Source organism: Setaria italica, chromosome VII (assembly GCF_000263155.2).
Source record: "Setaria italica strain Yugu1 chromosome VII, Setaria_italica_v2.0, whole genome shotgun sequence".
Taxonomy (NCBI): Eukaryota; Viridiplantae; Streptophyta; class Magnoliopsida; order Poales; family Poaceae; genus Setaria; species Setaria italica.
In genome coordinates this window covers 22,517,759-22,534,665 of record NC_028456.1, presented here as the reverse complement: position 1 = coordinate 22,534,665, position 16,907 = coordinate 22,517,759, and the positions used below count along the sequence as shown (strand labels likewise).

At 51.7% G+C, this 16,907-nt stretch overlaps 2 protein-coding genes across 4 annotated transcripts in view; both read left to right on the top strand.

Moving 5' to 3' along the window:
* The first annotated feature begins 2,896 nt into the window (after positions 1 to 2,896).
* LOC101771809 (WPP domain-interacting protein 1) lies at positions 2,897 to 6,306 on the top strand. 3 transcript variants are annotated; one of them, XM_022827941.1, is made up of 3 exons: positions 2,897 to 3,131; positions 3,213 to 4,456; positions 5,336 to 6,306. In XM_022827941.1, exons 2-3 carry the CDS (start codon positions 3,433 to 3,435, stop codon positions 5,998 to 6,000), a joined length of 1,689 nt encoding a protein of 562 aa, XP_022683676.1. In that variant the 5' UTR covers positions 2,897 to 3,131; positions 3,213 to 3,432; the 3' UTR covers positions 6,001 to 6,306. The 3 variants fall into 3 exon arrangements, with proteins under 3 accessions (XP_022683676.1, XP_022683677.1, XP_004975926.1); XM_022827942.1 differs by having other exon boundaries at positions 2,899 to 3,131; positions 3,213 to 4,432; XM_004975869.3 differs by having other exon boundaries at positions 2,903 to 3,131; positions 4,184 to 4,432.
* Positions 6,307 to 15,251: 8,945 nt separating this feature from the next.
* LOC101771158 (probable amino acid permease 7) overlaps positions 15,252 to 16,907 on the top strand; it is a 10,328-nt gene continuing 8,672 nt past the window's right edge. Inside the window, exons 1-2 of the mRNA XM_004975866.3 lie at positions 15,252 to 15,348; positions 15,467 to 15,703. Of these exons, the coding sequence (XP_004975923.1) occupies positions 15,252 to 15,348; positions 15,467 to 15,703 (334 nt within the window). The remainder of the gene's footprint in view (positions 15,349 to 15,466; positions 15,704 to 16,907) is intronic.

The window sequence follows — 16,907 nt, the reverse complement described above, 5'->3', positions numbered from 1 at the left end:
TAGCATGTTTTCTTTTTCTTGGATGTTCTTTTCCTTTCCACTCTGCTCTGTGAATGGTTGCTCATCAGTTTATTACGAGCGTTGATAGTTGATGTAAGACTGAAATGGTTCGCTGCATCATACAAGAAAACTGCCTGGAGTATCTTGCATGGATGCGTAACGTGTTGAAAAGTTTTTTTTTCCTGATGAACCAAAATCTGTATTATTGCAAATTGTATAAATCAACTTTGAAGCTTTCCATATCCTTCATGAGGCCAGTTGTTAGGTGGAAAAGATACTTTGATTTGCTCTTCAAAAGACTCTTGGATATGGCAGTAAATTTCAGTGCTACCACAACTGTGAGAACCTTGGGTTATGTATTGTTTCATCATTCATTGTGTCCGGTAGCCTCTTCTGATAGCGTTACCTGTAGAATTTGAACACTCGATGATTTTATCAAGATCATCTTAACAACGAGTAACCACATGTGATACTAGAGAACATAAGCCCAGCAGAGCGGTTGCAATCTCTGAAAAGGCGCTTCTTTTGCTTGCTAGGGCTATGCCGATCGATCTTCACTGTAACTGATGTGATACGCCCTTCATGTTTAGCCCCGAACAAGAATGCGTCCCATTCCTTTTAGGTTAGACAGGTTTTGAATCTTCTGATGGCTTTGGTGCGTTTGTTCTTTGGATGTTTTCACAGGTTGAAATCACGAAACGGCCTGCTAATTCATCAGTGATGTAAAAGGTTCTGTCCATTGCTGTCTGCTCGAAACCAGGCCTCCCTTGTTGCCCGTACCCTTTAGAACACCGACCCCGAAACCAGGCTCCTCCACCTTCGTCGCCGATGGGGTCGAGATCGAGCTCGAGCATCACGGTGGTAACGGCGGCGGCCCAAGCTTCGACGCTTCTAAGCATCCTCTAAGCCTTCATCTCAGAACTGGTTATAGTAGAAAAAAAATGGCGGGGAACGAGAGGTTGGGAGCAGCTAAGAGCGACAGAGTAAAAAAAAAAATAGCAGCAGCAGCAGCAGCAAGCCGAAGAGCGCTGTAGCAATTAGCTCAGCGAAGTGACGGCTGTTGCTGCAGCGCGGGGAGCGACAGTGGCAGAGCCCTTTTTTTCTCATTCTTGGCCTGCTCCACATCCTCCGGCAGCAGCGTCGCCCAGTACCAGTACGGCGCCAATGAATGGATCGGAACAGCCGGAGTGGCGGGGCAGAGCGAGAGCCGAGAGAGAGAATGACAGATCGATCTGGCCGGCGATCAAGAGGTCGAGACCGTGGCTGCTGGCTGGCCTGCCGGACAGGGCCGGCGTGCGATCGATCTAGCGAGCGAGGCGCCCGACGGCCGACGCCGGCGCCGCCTCAGTCCTCACCCACCGTGCCGGCGAGGCCGCGCTGCGTTCGGCTCCGGGTCCGGTGAAGGAGCAGCAGGAGCAGGAGCCAGCTGCCCCAGCCCCGTCGGCAACCCCGACCGTCCCCAACCGCAGCAGCAAGCACGCAAGCAGGTGCCCCACGGCTTCCGTGGTTTTCAGCCGAGACGGATGGTCCCCGACTAAGGTAGATGCCTACAGCGAGCGGGCCCCGTACCAGCAGCAGCCACGCCATGATGAGCCGCGGCTAGCTGTTGGCTGCCGCCCGTACGCCGCGCTCCACCACTCCACGTCTCCACCCCGCATTTCGTATTGCCACTCCTAATAAAGGGCTCGATCTGTCTCTCTCTAGATCTCGGCACAGCGATCCATTCCTGTCGACCTCTCTCCTCTGTTGGATGAACCATGTGAGTCGGGTCGATGTGGGGCTTTTCCCTTGGTTGTGAGTGAAACAGTGGACCAATCCATCCTGCAGGCAAAGGGAGGGAGGCCGGCGGGGAAAGGGGGAACGAACGATGCATTGTTGCTTTATAGCCACCATGCATGCCACGTCAGGCGCCATGATCTTTTACTTTCCAGCTCGTATATTTTTTTCCCCCCTGCTATAATAAAACTCGCATCTTGTTTTGGGTTTCTACTTCTACCCGGATGTATTGTTGGACTGCTACTGCAAATGCAGTGGCGTGCTGTGCTCTACTACGTACGATTACTCCTGTACTAGGAGTTAGGAGAGGAAGGAAGCACTGCAGAGCAGAGGCTCTGCGTCCTAAAAGGGTGGCAGGGCGCCTTCATGGTAGGCAGAACAGTGCCCCGTCCAAGCAAGTGGTTTACCTCGCCTCGGATGCCACGGTAGCTAGCGGCCGGTGAGCAGCGCGCCACCAACCGGTTACCGGCCCGTGCCTCTGCTGCGACGGGGTGTGTTTGTTTCGGCCAGGCACGAGGACGCTCGATTGAGACTTGGTTTCTTTTTTTTTTTCTCGACGGCGAGGGCATGCGGCGCTGGTGCCTGGTTACACGCGTACAACGGCAGGTTGCTTCCCTTCCGTGGGTTGCTGTGTTGTGTGTGTGTTTCCCACAGCCCCCGTAAGGCCCGCGCATAAAGGAATCTTCCTGCACATATGTTGTACCACGTCAGTGATCTGCTTACCCCCTTTCTCCTTTATTGCGGCCCTACACTTACCGCTTTTGAATATTCCTTCTGCGCTTTTCTTTTTGCTAGGAAAATGCCCCTGTGTTTGGCTATGCTTTTCGAAAACCAAGTTGCAGGAGGAGGTACCATATGATTCCGAAGTCACATTCTTATCAACGGATTAAGCAGGTGATGAACAGATTCCTTTGTTGCCATCAACTGTAAAAAGAACTTCGGTAAAGCACGGCCCAAAGAGAAAAGGCACCGCACGGCCTTTTTATCTACTCTCTCGCTGTCCATCATACGGGTCTCAGATGGGCCGGAGCCCACGCTGGATCAAGCCGCGGCCCACGCACGACAACATGGGACCGAATCCCCGGCGTCATCCGTGGCGTTGGTTGACAAACTAACTAATCAAATCCTTGTTCTTCCTTGGCGGACATCCTTTCCTTCCTCGGGGCATCGTTCCGTGCTTTCCTCAACCTTCCCCTCTTCCGTGGCGCGCAGTTTCTCCGCCGCCTCACGGAAATTCCCCCCGGGGTTCATAAATATTCGCCGCCGCAGCAGGCGGACCCGGTTGTCGTTGTTGTCTCCCATCATCATCCGCCACCGTTGCGGCGTCCCGTTTCCAGGAACTTTCCTTGCGTCAGGTGCGTGATTTCTCTCCGCCCGCCCTAGCTTCGTACACTTTTATTCCGGAATTTTCAATGAAAGTTTTTGGTTCGTTGCAGCCGAGGTCTGCGGCTTGTAGTGTAGTTTCTCGGAATTTTGTTCGGCGGGTTGGTTAGGATAATTGTTGGAGGATGAATCGGGCGCAGCAAGGATGGGAGGGACGGGGACCTATAAATGCCCTGCGTTTGTGTTTGAGGAATCATATAGAACCAAACATTTCATTTCAGAATCGTGTGCCTCTCTATCCTGTAGGGCTGAGGTAATTCGAGTGAAATCAGGATGGTTGTATTGGAGTCTGTGACTGGGGCACAGGATTTTGGCCAGTTGCCTCTAGAGCCACCTCTTGCTTCTTCTCTTGTCGAGATGAATTGGGGCAAGGTAACTCAACCTGGTGCTGCAAGTGTGCAGTTAGCCGAGCTGCGCTTTATGGATATCGAAACAGCTAGCCTGGGTCGTGGCGTTGGGAGGGAGAATATTATCCTACTGCTTCCGGAGTTACCTTTCGATGGGAAGGCCGGGCTAGTACCCAAATTAGCTCTACCATGGCTGGTGTCGCAAGATAAGTGCTTTGTTCAAACATCGCCGAGGAAATGTTCTGCACTAAGGAGATGGAGAAGAGTAAGGAGGCAATCACGCGACAACCCGCTGCAGCTTAACATCGACTTTTTGGTGCTAGCGACGGGCTATTCGCTAGGGATAATAGGTCCGAAGACAATTGGGGATTGTAATAGGGAAAGGGTTAGAGTGAAGGGTTTCGGTGTTGCAGGAAAAGGGCGCAAGGCGCACCGTAGAGCGATTAGGGGCAAGAGACATGGTTCCCTTGTTAAATCTTGCTTGGTAGCATCTGATGCAGGTGATGCTTTCAGCAGCTACAGGCTGTTGATGAACTATGATGGCGGTTATAATAGGAAAAGGGTTAGGGTGAAGGATTTTGGTGTTGCAGGAAAAGGGCGCAAGGCACACAGAAGAGCTTTTAGGGAGAAGAGACATGCTTCCTTTGTTGAATCTTACTTGACAGCATCTGGTGCAGGTGATGCTTTCAGCAGCTACAGGCATAGAACAATGTTGTTGAACTATGATGGGGATAGAAGTGAGGACCGGCAAAGTGAGGAGGTTCAGTCAGCATACAGGAGAGACAGTGACATTGGCGAGGAAATGGTAATAAGCGAGGAGCAAAACGATGAAAATGAATGGAGCTGGGTGAATCAAGATAAAGATGGCGATCCTCTAGCGGAATCAGTTTCTTCACTTCATACGACACAACAAGTCCTTGCAAGTGGTAAAAATTCTTCTCTTTGTTCAGGTTTTTCTCATGCCCTCTGTTTTAAGATTTGCTTTGTACACTGATCAGCAATTCAGTAGGTGCTTTCTTCTTTTGGCCTATGCAGTTCTTCTCAGCCATCTTAGATAATGTGTGATGGCTTAGATGTTTAGAATTTTTGTTCCACGAATACTGCTCTAATATGTTGTTGGGATATTGAAGACTTGAATTTCTTGGAGCTCTGGCTGCTATAATTTGTCCCACAACATCTTCCTTTATAGGAAGCCAAAAAATCTGTTACCTTTTATCAAGTATGTATGCTGCCAATGCAGTAGGTGCTTTCTTAAATTTTGGCCCATGCAGTACTTTTCAGGCATAGATAATGTGTGATGGCTTGGTTGTTTAAAATTTTTGTTTAAGGGATACTGGTTAATATGTTGTTGGGAACTTGAAGAATTGACTTTCTTTGAGCTCTGACTGCTATAAATTGTCCCAGATATCTTCCTTTTTAGGAGGCCAAAAAAATTGTTGTCTTTTATCAAATACACGCCTGCCGCACTAGTTCATTCATGCATTCACTAATGTAAGGACAAAACATATAGTTTGCCCACTTATATGCGATGCTATTTTTGGTCAAACCTCCCCTTTATAATGCCATCGTGTCTTGCTTGGTGCTGCATTGATGCAGTACCCATATCCACTTCTGGAAGTGTTCGTTTTGCTAGTTCCCGTTCTGATGGGTCGATTAGCTCTGTCAGTTATTGGTTATAAGAAAGTTGTGACATCCCAGTTCTTGTCAATTATTCTTTCGTAGGTACCACTTATTGGCTGCATCTTTTAAATTATTTTCAGCCTTTGAGGTTTGACCTTTAGTTTATGTTTATGTTAACCACCTCTTTTTTTTTTGTCTGTGATGTATAGAGATACAAAAATTGTCAGAGCTTGGCAAAGAACTTGAGGCAGAGGAATCCACTTCTGGAAACAAAGACCAAGATGTGATCGTTCTGCCATATGCACATGTTGGTATGTTAGAACTGAATGAAAAGATGGAGCACCTCGAGCAGAAACTGAAAGAAGCGTCAAACACCATCCGAGAGAAAGACTTGAGGCTATCCAAGCTTCAGGTACTCATCAGTACCGCGGACAGGCCAACGCTGGAGGAGGAGGAGGCCGCCAGCATCGACCAGCTGGTGACGGAACTCGAGGACCACCTGCAGGAGAAACTGGAAGCCGAAATCCAGTGCCTGGTGATGATGGAAGCGAGGCAGAACTGGCAGGTCCGGACGGAGGACCGCGCCGCCCTGGAGGAGCACAGGGCGTCCGCCGGGGACAACAGCAGCAGCAGCGCGAGGATGCTGCGCAAGCTACGGGAGACGGAGAGCAAGATCGTGACGCTGAAGGAGCAGGTGGACAGGCTGGAGGTCCACGAGAAGGAGCTCTACCGGGCGACCGAGGCCCTGAGGATGCAGAGCAGGACCTTCAAGGTGTCCCTGTTCGGCCTCGTCCAGCTCATAATGCTGTGCCTCTCCCTGAAGGTGTTCTTCGCCTGGGTGCCCGCTCCGTTCGACGAGGTCGTGCCAACATGATTCGGGTTCAGCAGTGTTCTCTACTTCTCTTCAGCCTGTGTGATGATATCTTAACGTCTCACCTCTTACGGCAGTCAGTAGGTGCTAGGTGGTAGAGGTTCGTTACACTGAAGTGCTGCAGGTTGTGGTGATGTACATCAGAAACTAAACTACGCGTGTTCTGTAAGATAGTACTAGGTCTGTGCCTAAATTGGGTGATTGACTAGTCGGGTGACTGACGGTTAGCAGCTAGCCAGCTACTGAAAGGTGCCAGCTTCAGTTCGTCTCGAGCTCTACTTGTGTTTGATAAATGAAACGCTTGGTTAATGCCCCAAACTACAATTCTACAAGTAGTGGTGGTGGAGTTGAGGCTTTTTGATGCGTTGGTTCACTGCCCAGTGTGCAAAAACTCTTTACACACTTGGGCCCGTACACATCTTGCAGGCCTACGGAATGGAGGAACAAGGGCCCATGGTTTAAATGAGCCCACTGTTATCTCCCCACACCACCCCCTGAGCTGCTGGGCCGAGCGAGCTTTGCTCTCAGAACGTGTACCAGAGTTCAGCCCAGCAACACTACCGTTCCCGGGAGAGAGAGGGAGGAAGAGAGGGAGAGGGAGAGGGAGAGGGAGAGAGGTCAGACGTGGTGGATGCGCCATGCGCGTTGGCGCACGGCCGGCCCCTCGCCTGCGGGCGCTCGCTCGCGCTCGACCTGTGTGGGAGGCGCGGTCCGCCGGGCTCGATGGGCTCGCTCAACGTCGTCACGCGTCGGCAGCCTCGCCTCGCGTCGTGACGTGATTCCCACTCCCGGCGTCGTACCGTTCCAGTGCCACGGATCTCGGCACCCGCGAACGGGAAATCCACGCGCCGGCGCAAGTCGGTCGTCTGGTCTGGTATGATCTCGCGGACATTATTTTCACGGTTGGGGGTGACCTGGGTTCCCGTGTAGATTCTGGACAGCTGGACAGCTGGTAGGAGCAGGCGAGATTGTGGCCTTCTGGCTGGTTAACGGACTTGGTCACTGCAATGACCCGATGCCGATGCCACAGATTCGCCGATGCCTGATGCAATGCAGGTTTGGTGCGCAAGGGAAGCCAATGGTTTGCTTGTTCTTGGCTAAGCTTCTAGCTGCTGTCCCTTTAAAAAAAAAACCTTTAAAAAAAAAAATCTAGCTACTCAGCTAGCCAACATGGCAACATTGTTACGGTGTTTGCCGGAGGACGTGATAGTGATGCATATGCATCCTTGTAACACGAGTTGTATGAAACTCAAGAAGTCCTGTGTTTCAACTGTTTTAGCAATCGCATTTATTTTCTTAGCTGAAAAAAAAAACGTAATCCTGACTGCTAAGTAGTACTACTAGCATGGAGAAAAATAGTCATGGACAGGAACTATAGCAGGAGCTCGCTACATAACCGCTGCAAGAAAGTAAGAAACTAACACAGATAATATGCTCGAGAAGAAATAGTAAGGCAGCCTTCCTCACAAAAATGAAACAGAAATGTCTACTGTAAATGATAGAGAAAACCAACTGTAGTTTGATCTCAGAATTCCTCACGCCCTAGTGCTACATTTGTCCCAACAGGAACCTGATTGTTCAGTCTCAGTAGCTGGTACATCAGAATTTCAAACATTTTACCTGCTACATAAAAAGATTACAAGATACGACTCCGAGCTCATGTGTTACGAAGCAAGATCACAAAGAAATGGCAATGGAACACTGCCAACTCCTGACTGACACACTACACGCTAGGACAAAATTCAGTGACGATATGCTTCCTGTGATATCCCTTCAAAACTGACGCTGCTTCCTGTGATATATCCCTCCAAAATTGACGCTGCTTCGTCCTTCAGCAGCACGGATTCCAAAGCAAGACCAATGTTCCAACTTCCAAGGGTAGCTAGGGCTGATTGTTCTCACCTTCACCCTCCTCGGGCAGCTCGTTCAGGTCGAAGTCCCGCGCTGCTGGCTCGGCCGGCGCAGGCGCTGGCGCTGATAGCTCGGCCGGCGCGGCTGCTTTGGCCTGATGCTTCTCCGGGAACCAGTGCTTCCTCTTGTGGCCACCGAGCGCCTGGCCGGTGGGGAACGTCATGTGGCACTCGGAGCACACGTGCGGCGCCGCGCTCTGTGCTACCGCCGGGGTCGGCGGCTGGACGTCCTGGACGTGGAGGTCCAGGCCCCAGCCCGCCCCCGCGCCACCGCCGGCGGTGATGAAGACGCCGCCGCCGCTCAGGCTGCGGTGCGCCAGGATGTTGTGCATCGCCTGGGCCGCGACGAGGTCGTCGTGCCGCGCGGCGTCCTTGCCCTTCACGTGGCTGGACATGTGGCCGCCTAGGGCTTGGTAGGTGGGGAACGACTTGCCGCAGGTCGGGCACCCGTGCTTCTTGTCCGACGCCGGCGACGGTATGCGCCAAACCGCCGGCTTGCCGTCGGCGCCTTCCGGTGGTGCAGGCGATGATGCCGCCGTCTGCTCGAGGTCCGGGGCGGCCCGACGCTTCTTGGCCTTCTTGGCGCCGGCGCCGCTGGAGCCAGGGCTGGGGGCGATGGCGGACTTGTTCGCAGGGACCACGACCAGGACAGCTTCTGTGGTAATCTCCAGGTTCGTGGGCTCCTTGACCGCCGGTGTCTGGGACTCCGCGCTGACCTCGAGGACAATCTCCGGTTGAACGATCTGCTCGGCCTCCGGCGGCGTCTGGTTCCCGGCGACATGATCGACAACCATAGGCTCCTCGACATCCGGCATCTGGTGCCCAGAGGCGGCGTCGGGGGCATGCACAGCCTGTTGCACCGACTCCTGCTGGGTTTCGGACGTCGTCGAGTGGCTGGAGGAGGCCAACCCCAAGAGGATCATCGCGGCCTCCTCGTCCTCGCTGCAGCTGCTCGCCTGCTTCCCCGCCTCGAGCGCGCGCTCGCCGCTGGGCGCCAACGGCGCGCGCCCGCGCTTCGCCGTGACTGGCCACTTGGTCGAGAGCTCGGCCTCCTCCCACGGCTTCTTTCCCCCAGCCGTCGCAGCAGCGGCCGTCATGTTCATCGCCGACACGTCAGCGTCCTTCCGCGCCTCCTGCTTCTTCGACTTCTTGTCTCCGGCCACGGCGGCGGCGGCGCTGGCCGTCGCCGGACGGATCGCCCCCTTGTAGCCCCTCTCTGGGTGCTTTCTCAAGTGCCCGAACATAGCCTTCTCCGACGCGAACCACTTGGGGCACTCCGGACACTTGGTAGGCTCCGCGTTGCCGACGCCCATCGGAGCAACACCATTGCCTTGGCACGGCGCCGGCGGCGCGTCAGCAGTGCCTTGGGCCTCGTCGAGCTCCAGCAGCAGAGCCTTCGGGGTTGGTGGCTCCAGCGCGTCGTCATCGACGGCATGAACTGGAGGCGCCTCTGCCGCCGCCTTGGCAGCCTGGAGCTGGAACTGGTAAGCTCGCGAGTTCATGAGGTCGCTGCTGATCAGACTCAGAGAGGAGTTATGGTGCTGCGGCCTTCAGTTGGGTGGCCGTATCCGTTTCAACGCGCCGGGCAGATTGAACCTTCACATTCCTTGATGCTAAAAGCTAGTAACCGAAACAGAGACTGGAAACCAAGAGTCCCCCCATGCATGCATCCGAGAACTAGTCCTTTCTCACCTGGAAAAGAAAGAATAATGTAAAGTGAGAAGAATCAGCAATCAGATGAGAACATAGCCTATAGTACAATAATGGTCACTGAGTGAGTTTGTTTCAAACACAGCTAGCACAGATAGATACTAGAATGAACTTAAAAAAGCAAAGCAAATGCATTGGATCAATTTTAAGTTGGTAAAAGTAACATGAAATAATGGGCAAGATGTAACAAGGAAGTAGTACACGTCCAGCATTAATCTTTTCCAATTACAAAACAACCCAAAAAGAAGAACCAAAATAACCTACAGTACACTAGTATGTGAATCAGTAAAAGTAGTTGTAGGCGTATAGGTAGCTACTGCAAAGGTTCACCTACTTGAAGTGGAGTAAACAAGAGTGAGATCATGCATGCAGTACAAGCGGTGGTAGAAAAGGGAAAATTCCATGTACTGGAATGGCAGGAGATCTTGCAGCCTTTGTATCCTCTTTCCTGCCAAAAGAGTACCGGAAGCCCAGAGATACCAACTACCTGAAGTGCACTGCTACTCCAGGCACTGCCTGCACTACCACTGGGGAAAGAAAAAGCAACGATTCTTTTGCAGTAAAACAGAAGAAACTGAACGATTTGCACTGCACTATAGCAGTAGCACCCTACTGAAGTAGTAGTAGTAGCAATCGAAGGCTTGGATCTGCATCCCAAGCACTACTGGATAATTGCAAACGGAAGGAGATCAGTAAAAAAACAAAGGAATGAAGCATTCATTAATTAGCAGTGGAGGCATAGAGATATTTCTTCCCAAAGTTAAAAGGAAAGCAAACCGGGCCGCACAGATAGGAATGAGCGAGCTGGAAATCAAGCGCAAATTAGGAAAGAAATCATTCGGACTGGGGTGGAGAAAAACAGATCCGGCAGGCAACGAAAATCAACCCGCATTGGGGCGACGCGGCGGCGAGCTCATACGAAAAAGTAGAAGACGAGCTGACGAACAGATGGGTCTGAAACCAGAAACCCCACCTTGGAAAAAGAAAAAAAAAGGGGGATGGAGCTGAAAAGGAACGACCGGACTGGCGCAGCACAAGACGATCTCGACGGCGACCCAAACAAAAGGGGATCAAAATCTCGCGGCTGCTAAAACCCCATGAACTCCGAGGAGCGGCAGCAGCCCTAGTTGTACTAGAGCATCATCTATCACCGAAGGAGGGTGAAATAGGACAGGAGGGCAGGCAAAGCGAAACCCAAATCTCGCCCAAATCCCAAGAACAAAGCTGCCTTGCAGGTCGTAACCGAACGAACCAGTATACTACTACGCGCACGACGAGCAAGAACCCACCGCCGCAGCTGGAATAAACGATCGCTATTCCAAGGGATTAAATAAAAAAAAATCAGCAAGGAGGCAGCATGCCGCGCTGATAGGAGGAAGGGCCAAAGTAATCGATCCACACACGCAAACGAACGGAACGAACACAAATCATCAAAGCGACCGACCGAAACATGAGATAGATACGCATGGCAGATTCGGCGTCGTTCCAGACCCTCGCGCCCACCGCACCTCCCCGCAAAACCTAGCCCCAGCTACCGGCGGGGACGACGAGGAGGAGGTACGGCGGTGCTCACCATGACCGATCAGGTACGAACGGTGTTCGTCTTTCTAGGACGGGAGGTAGAGAGAGAGGAGGAGGAGGAGAGGGTGGGGATCGGAGGGGAGAGATGGGGGCGGTCTCACCTCAGGAGCAGGGAGCTGGAACAGCGGCGGGGGAGCGAGCGAGCCAGATGGAGCTGGCTCATCCAGTGCCTCCTCCGATCCCTTTATTTGTAACCGCCAGGATCCTGCAGGAGCAACAAGGAAGCTAAAGAGGAGGGAGGGGGAGCGGAGGCGAGGTGGGTGGAGGCTCAGTTGGCAACTCTCACGCACGCACCTATCAGGTGTGGCTATCACCTATTCACCTCACCTCACCTGAGTGGGGCCTAGCCTAGGCCGTGTTTAGTTGGGGAATTTGGGAGGTGCCAAATTACTGTTACAGCACTGTAGCACACTGTAGCGTTTCGTTTGTATTTGTGAATTATTGTCCAAATATTGACTAATTAGGCTCAAAAGATTCGTCTCGCAAAGTACAACAAAACTGTGCAATTAGTTTTTAATTTCATCTACATTTAGTATTCCATGCATGTACCGCAAGTTTGATGTGATGGGGAATCTTCTTTTTGCATAGTGTCAAAGTTGGGAGTTGGGAGTAACTAAACATGGCCCTAGTAGTAGTATCGTATCTCCCAGACCCCGCGCTTGTGTGGGGGGAAGAAGGGCGGAGTAGGAACGCGCGCCGCAATGGGAGGGAGAGGGTGGGGAGATCGGACGGCGGGGCCGGCGCCCCGGAGGAATCGGTGGCGTACGGACGTGCAAGCGAAGGTGAAAGTGAAACAAACTCCATCCCCGTACAGTACTGGCCTGCCTGATAACCGTGATCGATGCGCTTGCTTTTGTGTTACTCACCGCGCCGGGTTTTTGCCGATATCTTTTCAGATATTTTCGTGTTTTTCTTACAGTGGGAGTAGTTTTATCTTTGAACACCTCCCGCCCCCTTCTGGTTCTAGAAGCTGAGCCGTACGTGCTCTCCGCGCTGGGTTAGCGATCGCGGCAGTACGCTTTGAGGTGAGCGTATGCCATTACCGATGGTCCGTTCAGTTTTGTTGTAGCAGCAGTGGCGATGATCGAGCAAACATGCATCGCATCCATCATGCGATTGGATCCACTCAACACAAAAACAATTGTAATGTGTTCCGTGCAAAAACCACAAGTAGCACATTATTGCTACTTGCTACTGTTACGCGAAAGTATGCCAAACCACCACCAAAACTAGGAACTCCCCGGAGAAGATCGAGGAGGTGGGGGTTAGGGTTTTTCGAGCGAGGTAGTGTTCTCCACCAAATCGAGAGCTACCCATTTCTAGGTGGTTAGCGATGGACAACAGGGGTAATGCGAGTAGTGGTGAGGCAGCTGCGGCTGCCAATAGCGAGGCAAGGCAGTGGCACCACGACGAGACGATGGTGATGGAGGGAAGGGAGGTGGTCATGAGACGAGGGAAGTCGAAGCGCCAGTCGTTACACCTATGACTACTGGGTGGTCACGTGATAGAAAAAGGCAAGATGCATAAGGAGGGAGGGTTACGTGAGTATGATCCATCATGATACTAGATCTACCTTGTATCTTAGTCCTTGCTTTATTTGCATGGTGCTAATATAAGTCTAGTGTAGCCTTCCTTAACCTTCCCGTACAAGATCCACGTGTTTGGTCCATACTATCCCTGAAGGTTATTAAGTGCAGTGTGATATCGTTACGCTTTTGAAGAAAGAGGGGGAGGGGGGAGTTTGTCTCCCTTACCAAACGTAGCCTCACCGACAAGGCTTTGTCGGAATTTGGGAACACGAACAACCAAACGTGTGTGCTCTTTCATATATGGAGAGTATAGTTTTCTACCTAGCATAATACTATTGGAGGAAGAAAAAAATCATTTATGTATCTATATATAACAGTCTGGGAAAATAAAAATGAATGCCTTCCATATTTACTTAAAAATGATTGTGGCGTTGGTCTTATTCTTATATGATCCAACTATGAACCATTATAATTAGCTGGCTAATTATTGGGGTTCCAAGTGACCAAGTTAGATTTACAAATTTGATCCAGGATTTAAACCCTTCCATTTTTAGGTTCCAAAACATTCATGTACCATAAAAGGCACACAGGAAGAATCATACCTCATTTGCATAGTCTTTAGACGTGTCCATTGGTTCATCAAGCGACGAGTAAGGACAATAGGTGGAGGGGTGTTCATAAGGTGCAAAGGAGGAACACAGGATGGAAGGCGTGCCAAATAGGGTGGAATTGGGCAAAGATGGGTGGTAGTCCGCTAGAATATGCACGAGGAGGCATGAGGGTGTGAGGGCGTATAAGACATTTGGTGAAGGTGATGCCGTTGGAGATTGGACCTTATAAGGTATTGGGCAAAGATGGGCTAAATAACGATTATGCATAAGGGGTTACTCTTTGAATTTGGGGATTCTGTTGCAACGGGGAGGAGGAAAATCTGGAATATAATTCTAGAGTCATGAGCTGAATGGCACGTCACAGAATTGTATGAGCAGCTTGATGGAAACGAATCAGAAAGTGCTAATTGTGCTAGCAGTACACTACATGTTATTTGTAAAGTAATTAATGTATGTTCTAATAAATCCATGTGGATATGCACGAAAAAGAAAAGAAATGAATATTTCTTTTTTTTCAATCGCACGAAAACGGAAAACAACAACTAAGCACCAAGAAAAATAAAACAATGTAAGTTTGTTGGACTAAGCAGATTTGGGCCGGGCCTGCGGACATTGGCCTTGGCCTGCAGTTACATTCCGAATGTCAGTGATGATCCACGAACAATGCAGCGGTGCACCGTCCACGTGTCCTAAAACTCTACAGCCTTACTACTCTTCTAGCTGGTTTTGTACGGGAGGGAGAGTGGCACCATAAACGTGCTAGCGCCGTCCAGATGGCCTGGACGGACAAACAATCCCGGCGAGTGGTTAAGAAGCTTACAGGTCGGTCCAGGAAAGGCCGTCCAGATGGGCCTGGACGGACAAACAATCCCGGCGAGTGGTTAAGAAGCTTACAGGTCCGTCCAGGGGGAAAAAAAAAGTTCTCCACTAGCGGAACCATATGCCAAATGATTTGCTTGTACCTTTCAGTACGCGAGTAAGTAGTTTCTTCGGGAAAGATCGGGGAGACTCTGCTACTCGGCTTTTTTGGAGCGTGAAGGATCATTATTCTTGTCTGGACAAATATGACTTAGAGATACGACGTGGCTTCAATTAACCAGTGCTGAAAAATACCATTTCATACGGTCGACGATTGTACCGTTTGATCTACATCATGCGGTGTTGCTTCTTCTTGATTACTAGTCATGGGCACTTGTTCTTCGTCCACTATGATTCTTCCTCGCGTGCACACTTGCTTACGCCCGGAGTCCGTGAAGGATCCCGGCAACACCTCGCTACAACTAACCCGCGCATGCTCACACTGCCAAATGGGAAAATCCTCAACCTCAGCCTCAACAATACTAGAAGCTGTGTATTATTAAAGTTACGGTCAGACGTATCCGAAAATCTCGGACCTAAACATCCATTCGTTCTCACTCAAACTTGGTTTCTTATGTGTCAGTGTGTGAGAGTCTGAGATTTCTTATGATTTGAACGTGGGCTTATTTTAGATTTGTTTTGATTTGAACATCACGTATTGGTTGGCGAGGCTGAATGATTTGGTGGTAATCACATCAGGACGCAGTTGGAGGAGCCAATCGGAAGCAGGGTCAAACACTCAAACTTGGGTACAGATACCTACACCGTCCTTTTCAGAGGAAGACATTCACAAATCACAAGAAGGGGAAAGAAAAAAAAGAAATGCTGCTACTATAAGATCCTCCCAACACACGCCATTCCCCCCTCGAGTGATCTAGCCGGCCACCACTCGCCAGGTGCTCTTCAAATAGCCGCCCCGGCAGGTCAGAGGCACAACCAACTAGTCCCCCTCACCAAGCGTTCGCTCCTCCGATCCGCAACCGCGGAGGATTTGGTAGCAGGCGGAGACCGGTGCCGGCCCGCGCGCTCAACCCCGTCGTCCGCCCCGGCGATCCATGGCGCTCGGCGAAGGCGGGGATGACCACCACGGGGCCGCCGCCGCGCCCCTCATCGCGCACCACGAGAAGCATGACGGCGGCATCGTCCGGAGCGGTGAGCCGATCGATCCTCTGCTCGCACTCGCTACTGCCGATTGCATACCGCCTGCCGCATTCGAATTCGATTAGGCCACTCCGCGACTGAAAATCGGCCGGTGAATCATTCTCACCAGGGAGCATGTGGACGGCGGCGGCGCACGTGATCACGGCGGTGATCGGGTCCGGCGTGCTGTCGCTGGCGTGGAGCATCGCGCAGCTGGGGTGGGTGGCCGGGCCGGCGGCCATGCTCGCCTTCGCGGGCGTGACGGCGCTGCAGTCCACGCTCTTCGCCGACTGCTACCGGTCGCCGGACCCCGAGCACGGCCCGCACCGCAACCGCACCTACGCCGGCGCCGTCGACCGTAACCTAGGTACGCCGTCCTGCCCGCCCCACGGGGACCACCATCTTCTCTTTTCGTTTTCGTTTTCGTTGCCTCCCCCCGGTCCTCGTCTTTTCTGTTCTGCCTTTTGTTTTAGAAGATGAGTCTAGTGCTGCTCCAGTTTCTTAGAAATGGGCGTTTGACTGCTCGTGTATCTTCGGCGCGAATTAAGGATCGATGGGTGGCAGAACAAGCCGGATCGTTCGGAACTACCAGAACTAGCTGACTGCTGACATGTGTTCGGTTCGGGTTTAAGAGGTTCATCATTACTGTTAGAGGCAACAGAAACATGCGGTACATGTGACTGATTGAAAATGTGCCAAAAACCCCATAACAACTCAAATGCAGGATAGGCTGGAGCAGCAGGCTAAACCCACCACCAGATTTTTTTTCCCTTTATTTTTTTAAAACACCACCGGAAATTCTCCAATGTTGTTTTTTGCACTTTTTTAAGGCAATTTTTAAGGCAACGTTTTGCACTAACACTCACAGGCCACACAAGGTTAACCTGGCCAAACAACACCCTCATGTTTCCGAGCATATAAAGAAATAGTCGGTCAAGGCAAACTACATGTGCCGGGGCGAGCAAAGATTACCTTGGCGTTCGCTTCGCTTCCTCATACGAGGAAACTCGTAGCTGCCCGCAAGAAAGGAAGAACCCACGAGACACGAGTTATCTCTCTCCGATTGGCGCGACGTAGCTGTCAAATTCGACTGGACGCGATGGCGAAATGCGGAGCGGATAGAGACGGAAACAGACAACCAGAAGAGAAGGCTCGCGAACCCCGTGGAGGGAAAGGCCGGGCTTGTTTGGATGGAATCCTGGACCAGGCAGCGATCCTGACCCTGGCGTACAAAATTAAACGCTGGATGAGTTGCCTGGCTCAGACAGATTTCACAGGACTCGATCCAAGCGCAGCTCGGCCAGGCTCGTGTGGCTGGCAGAGGCTCAAGAGGGAACACGTCAGCGAAAAGGACCCACCCGCGCGTTCCAACTCGAACTCCTCCCCGCTGATCAGCGGTGGCTGGCTGGTCGAGTTGGCCGTTCGGAGCCGGCAGGAGCGTAGGCGACACCTGGCTTCCGAGACGAGAGTGAGTGGCTGAGTGGTTGACTGCTGAGTACTGACAGGTGAGGAGCGGTGGCGATCCATGTGTTCGAGTCCGACACGACTGATGAGCCGCTTTCCGGGCTCCC

Coding starts and splice junctions, on each gene's coding strand:
- LOC101771809 (XM_022827941.1), top strand. CDS start 3,433: ATGGTTGTATTGGAGTCTGTGACTGGGGCACAGGATTTTGGCCAGTTG. Junction 4,457..5,335: donor AAATTCTTCTCTTTGTTCAG/GTTTTTCTCATG, acceptor TGTGATGTATAG/AGATACAAAAATTGTCAGAG.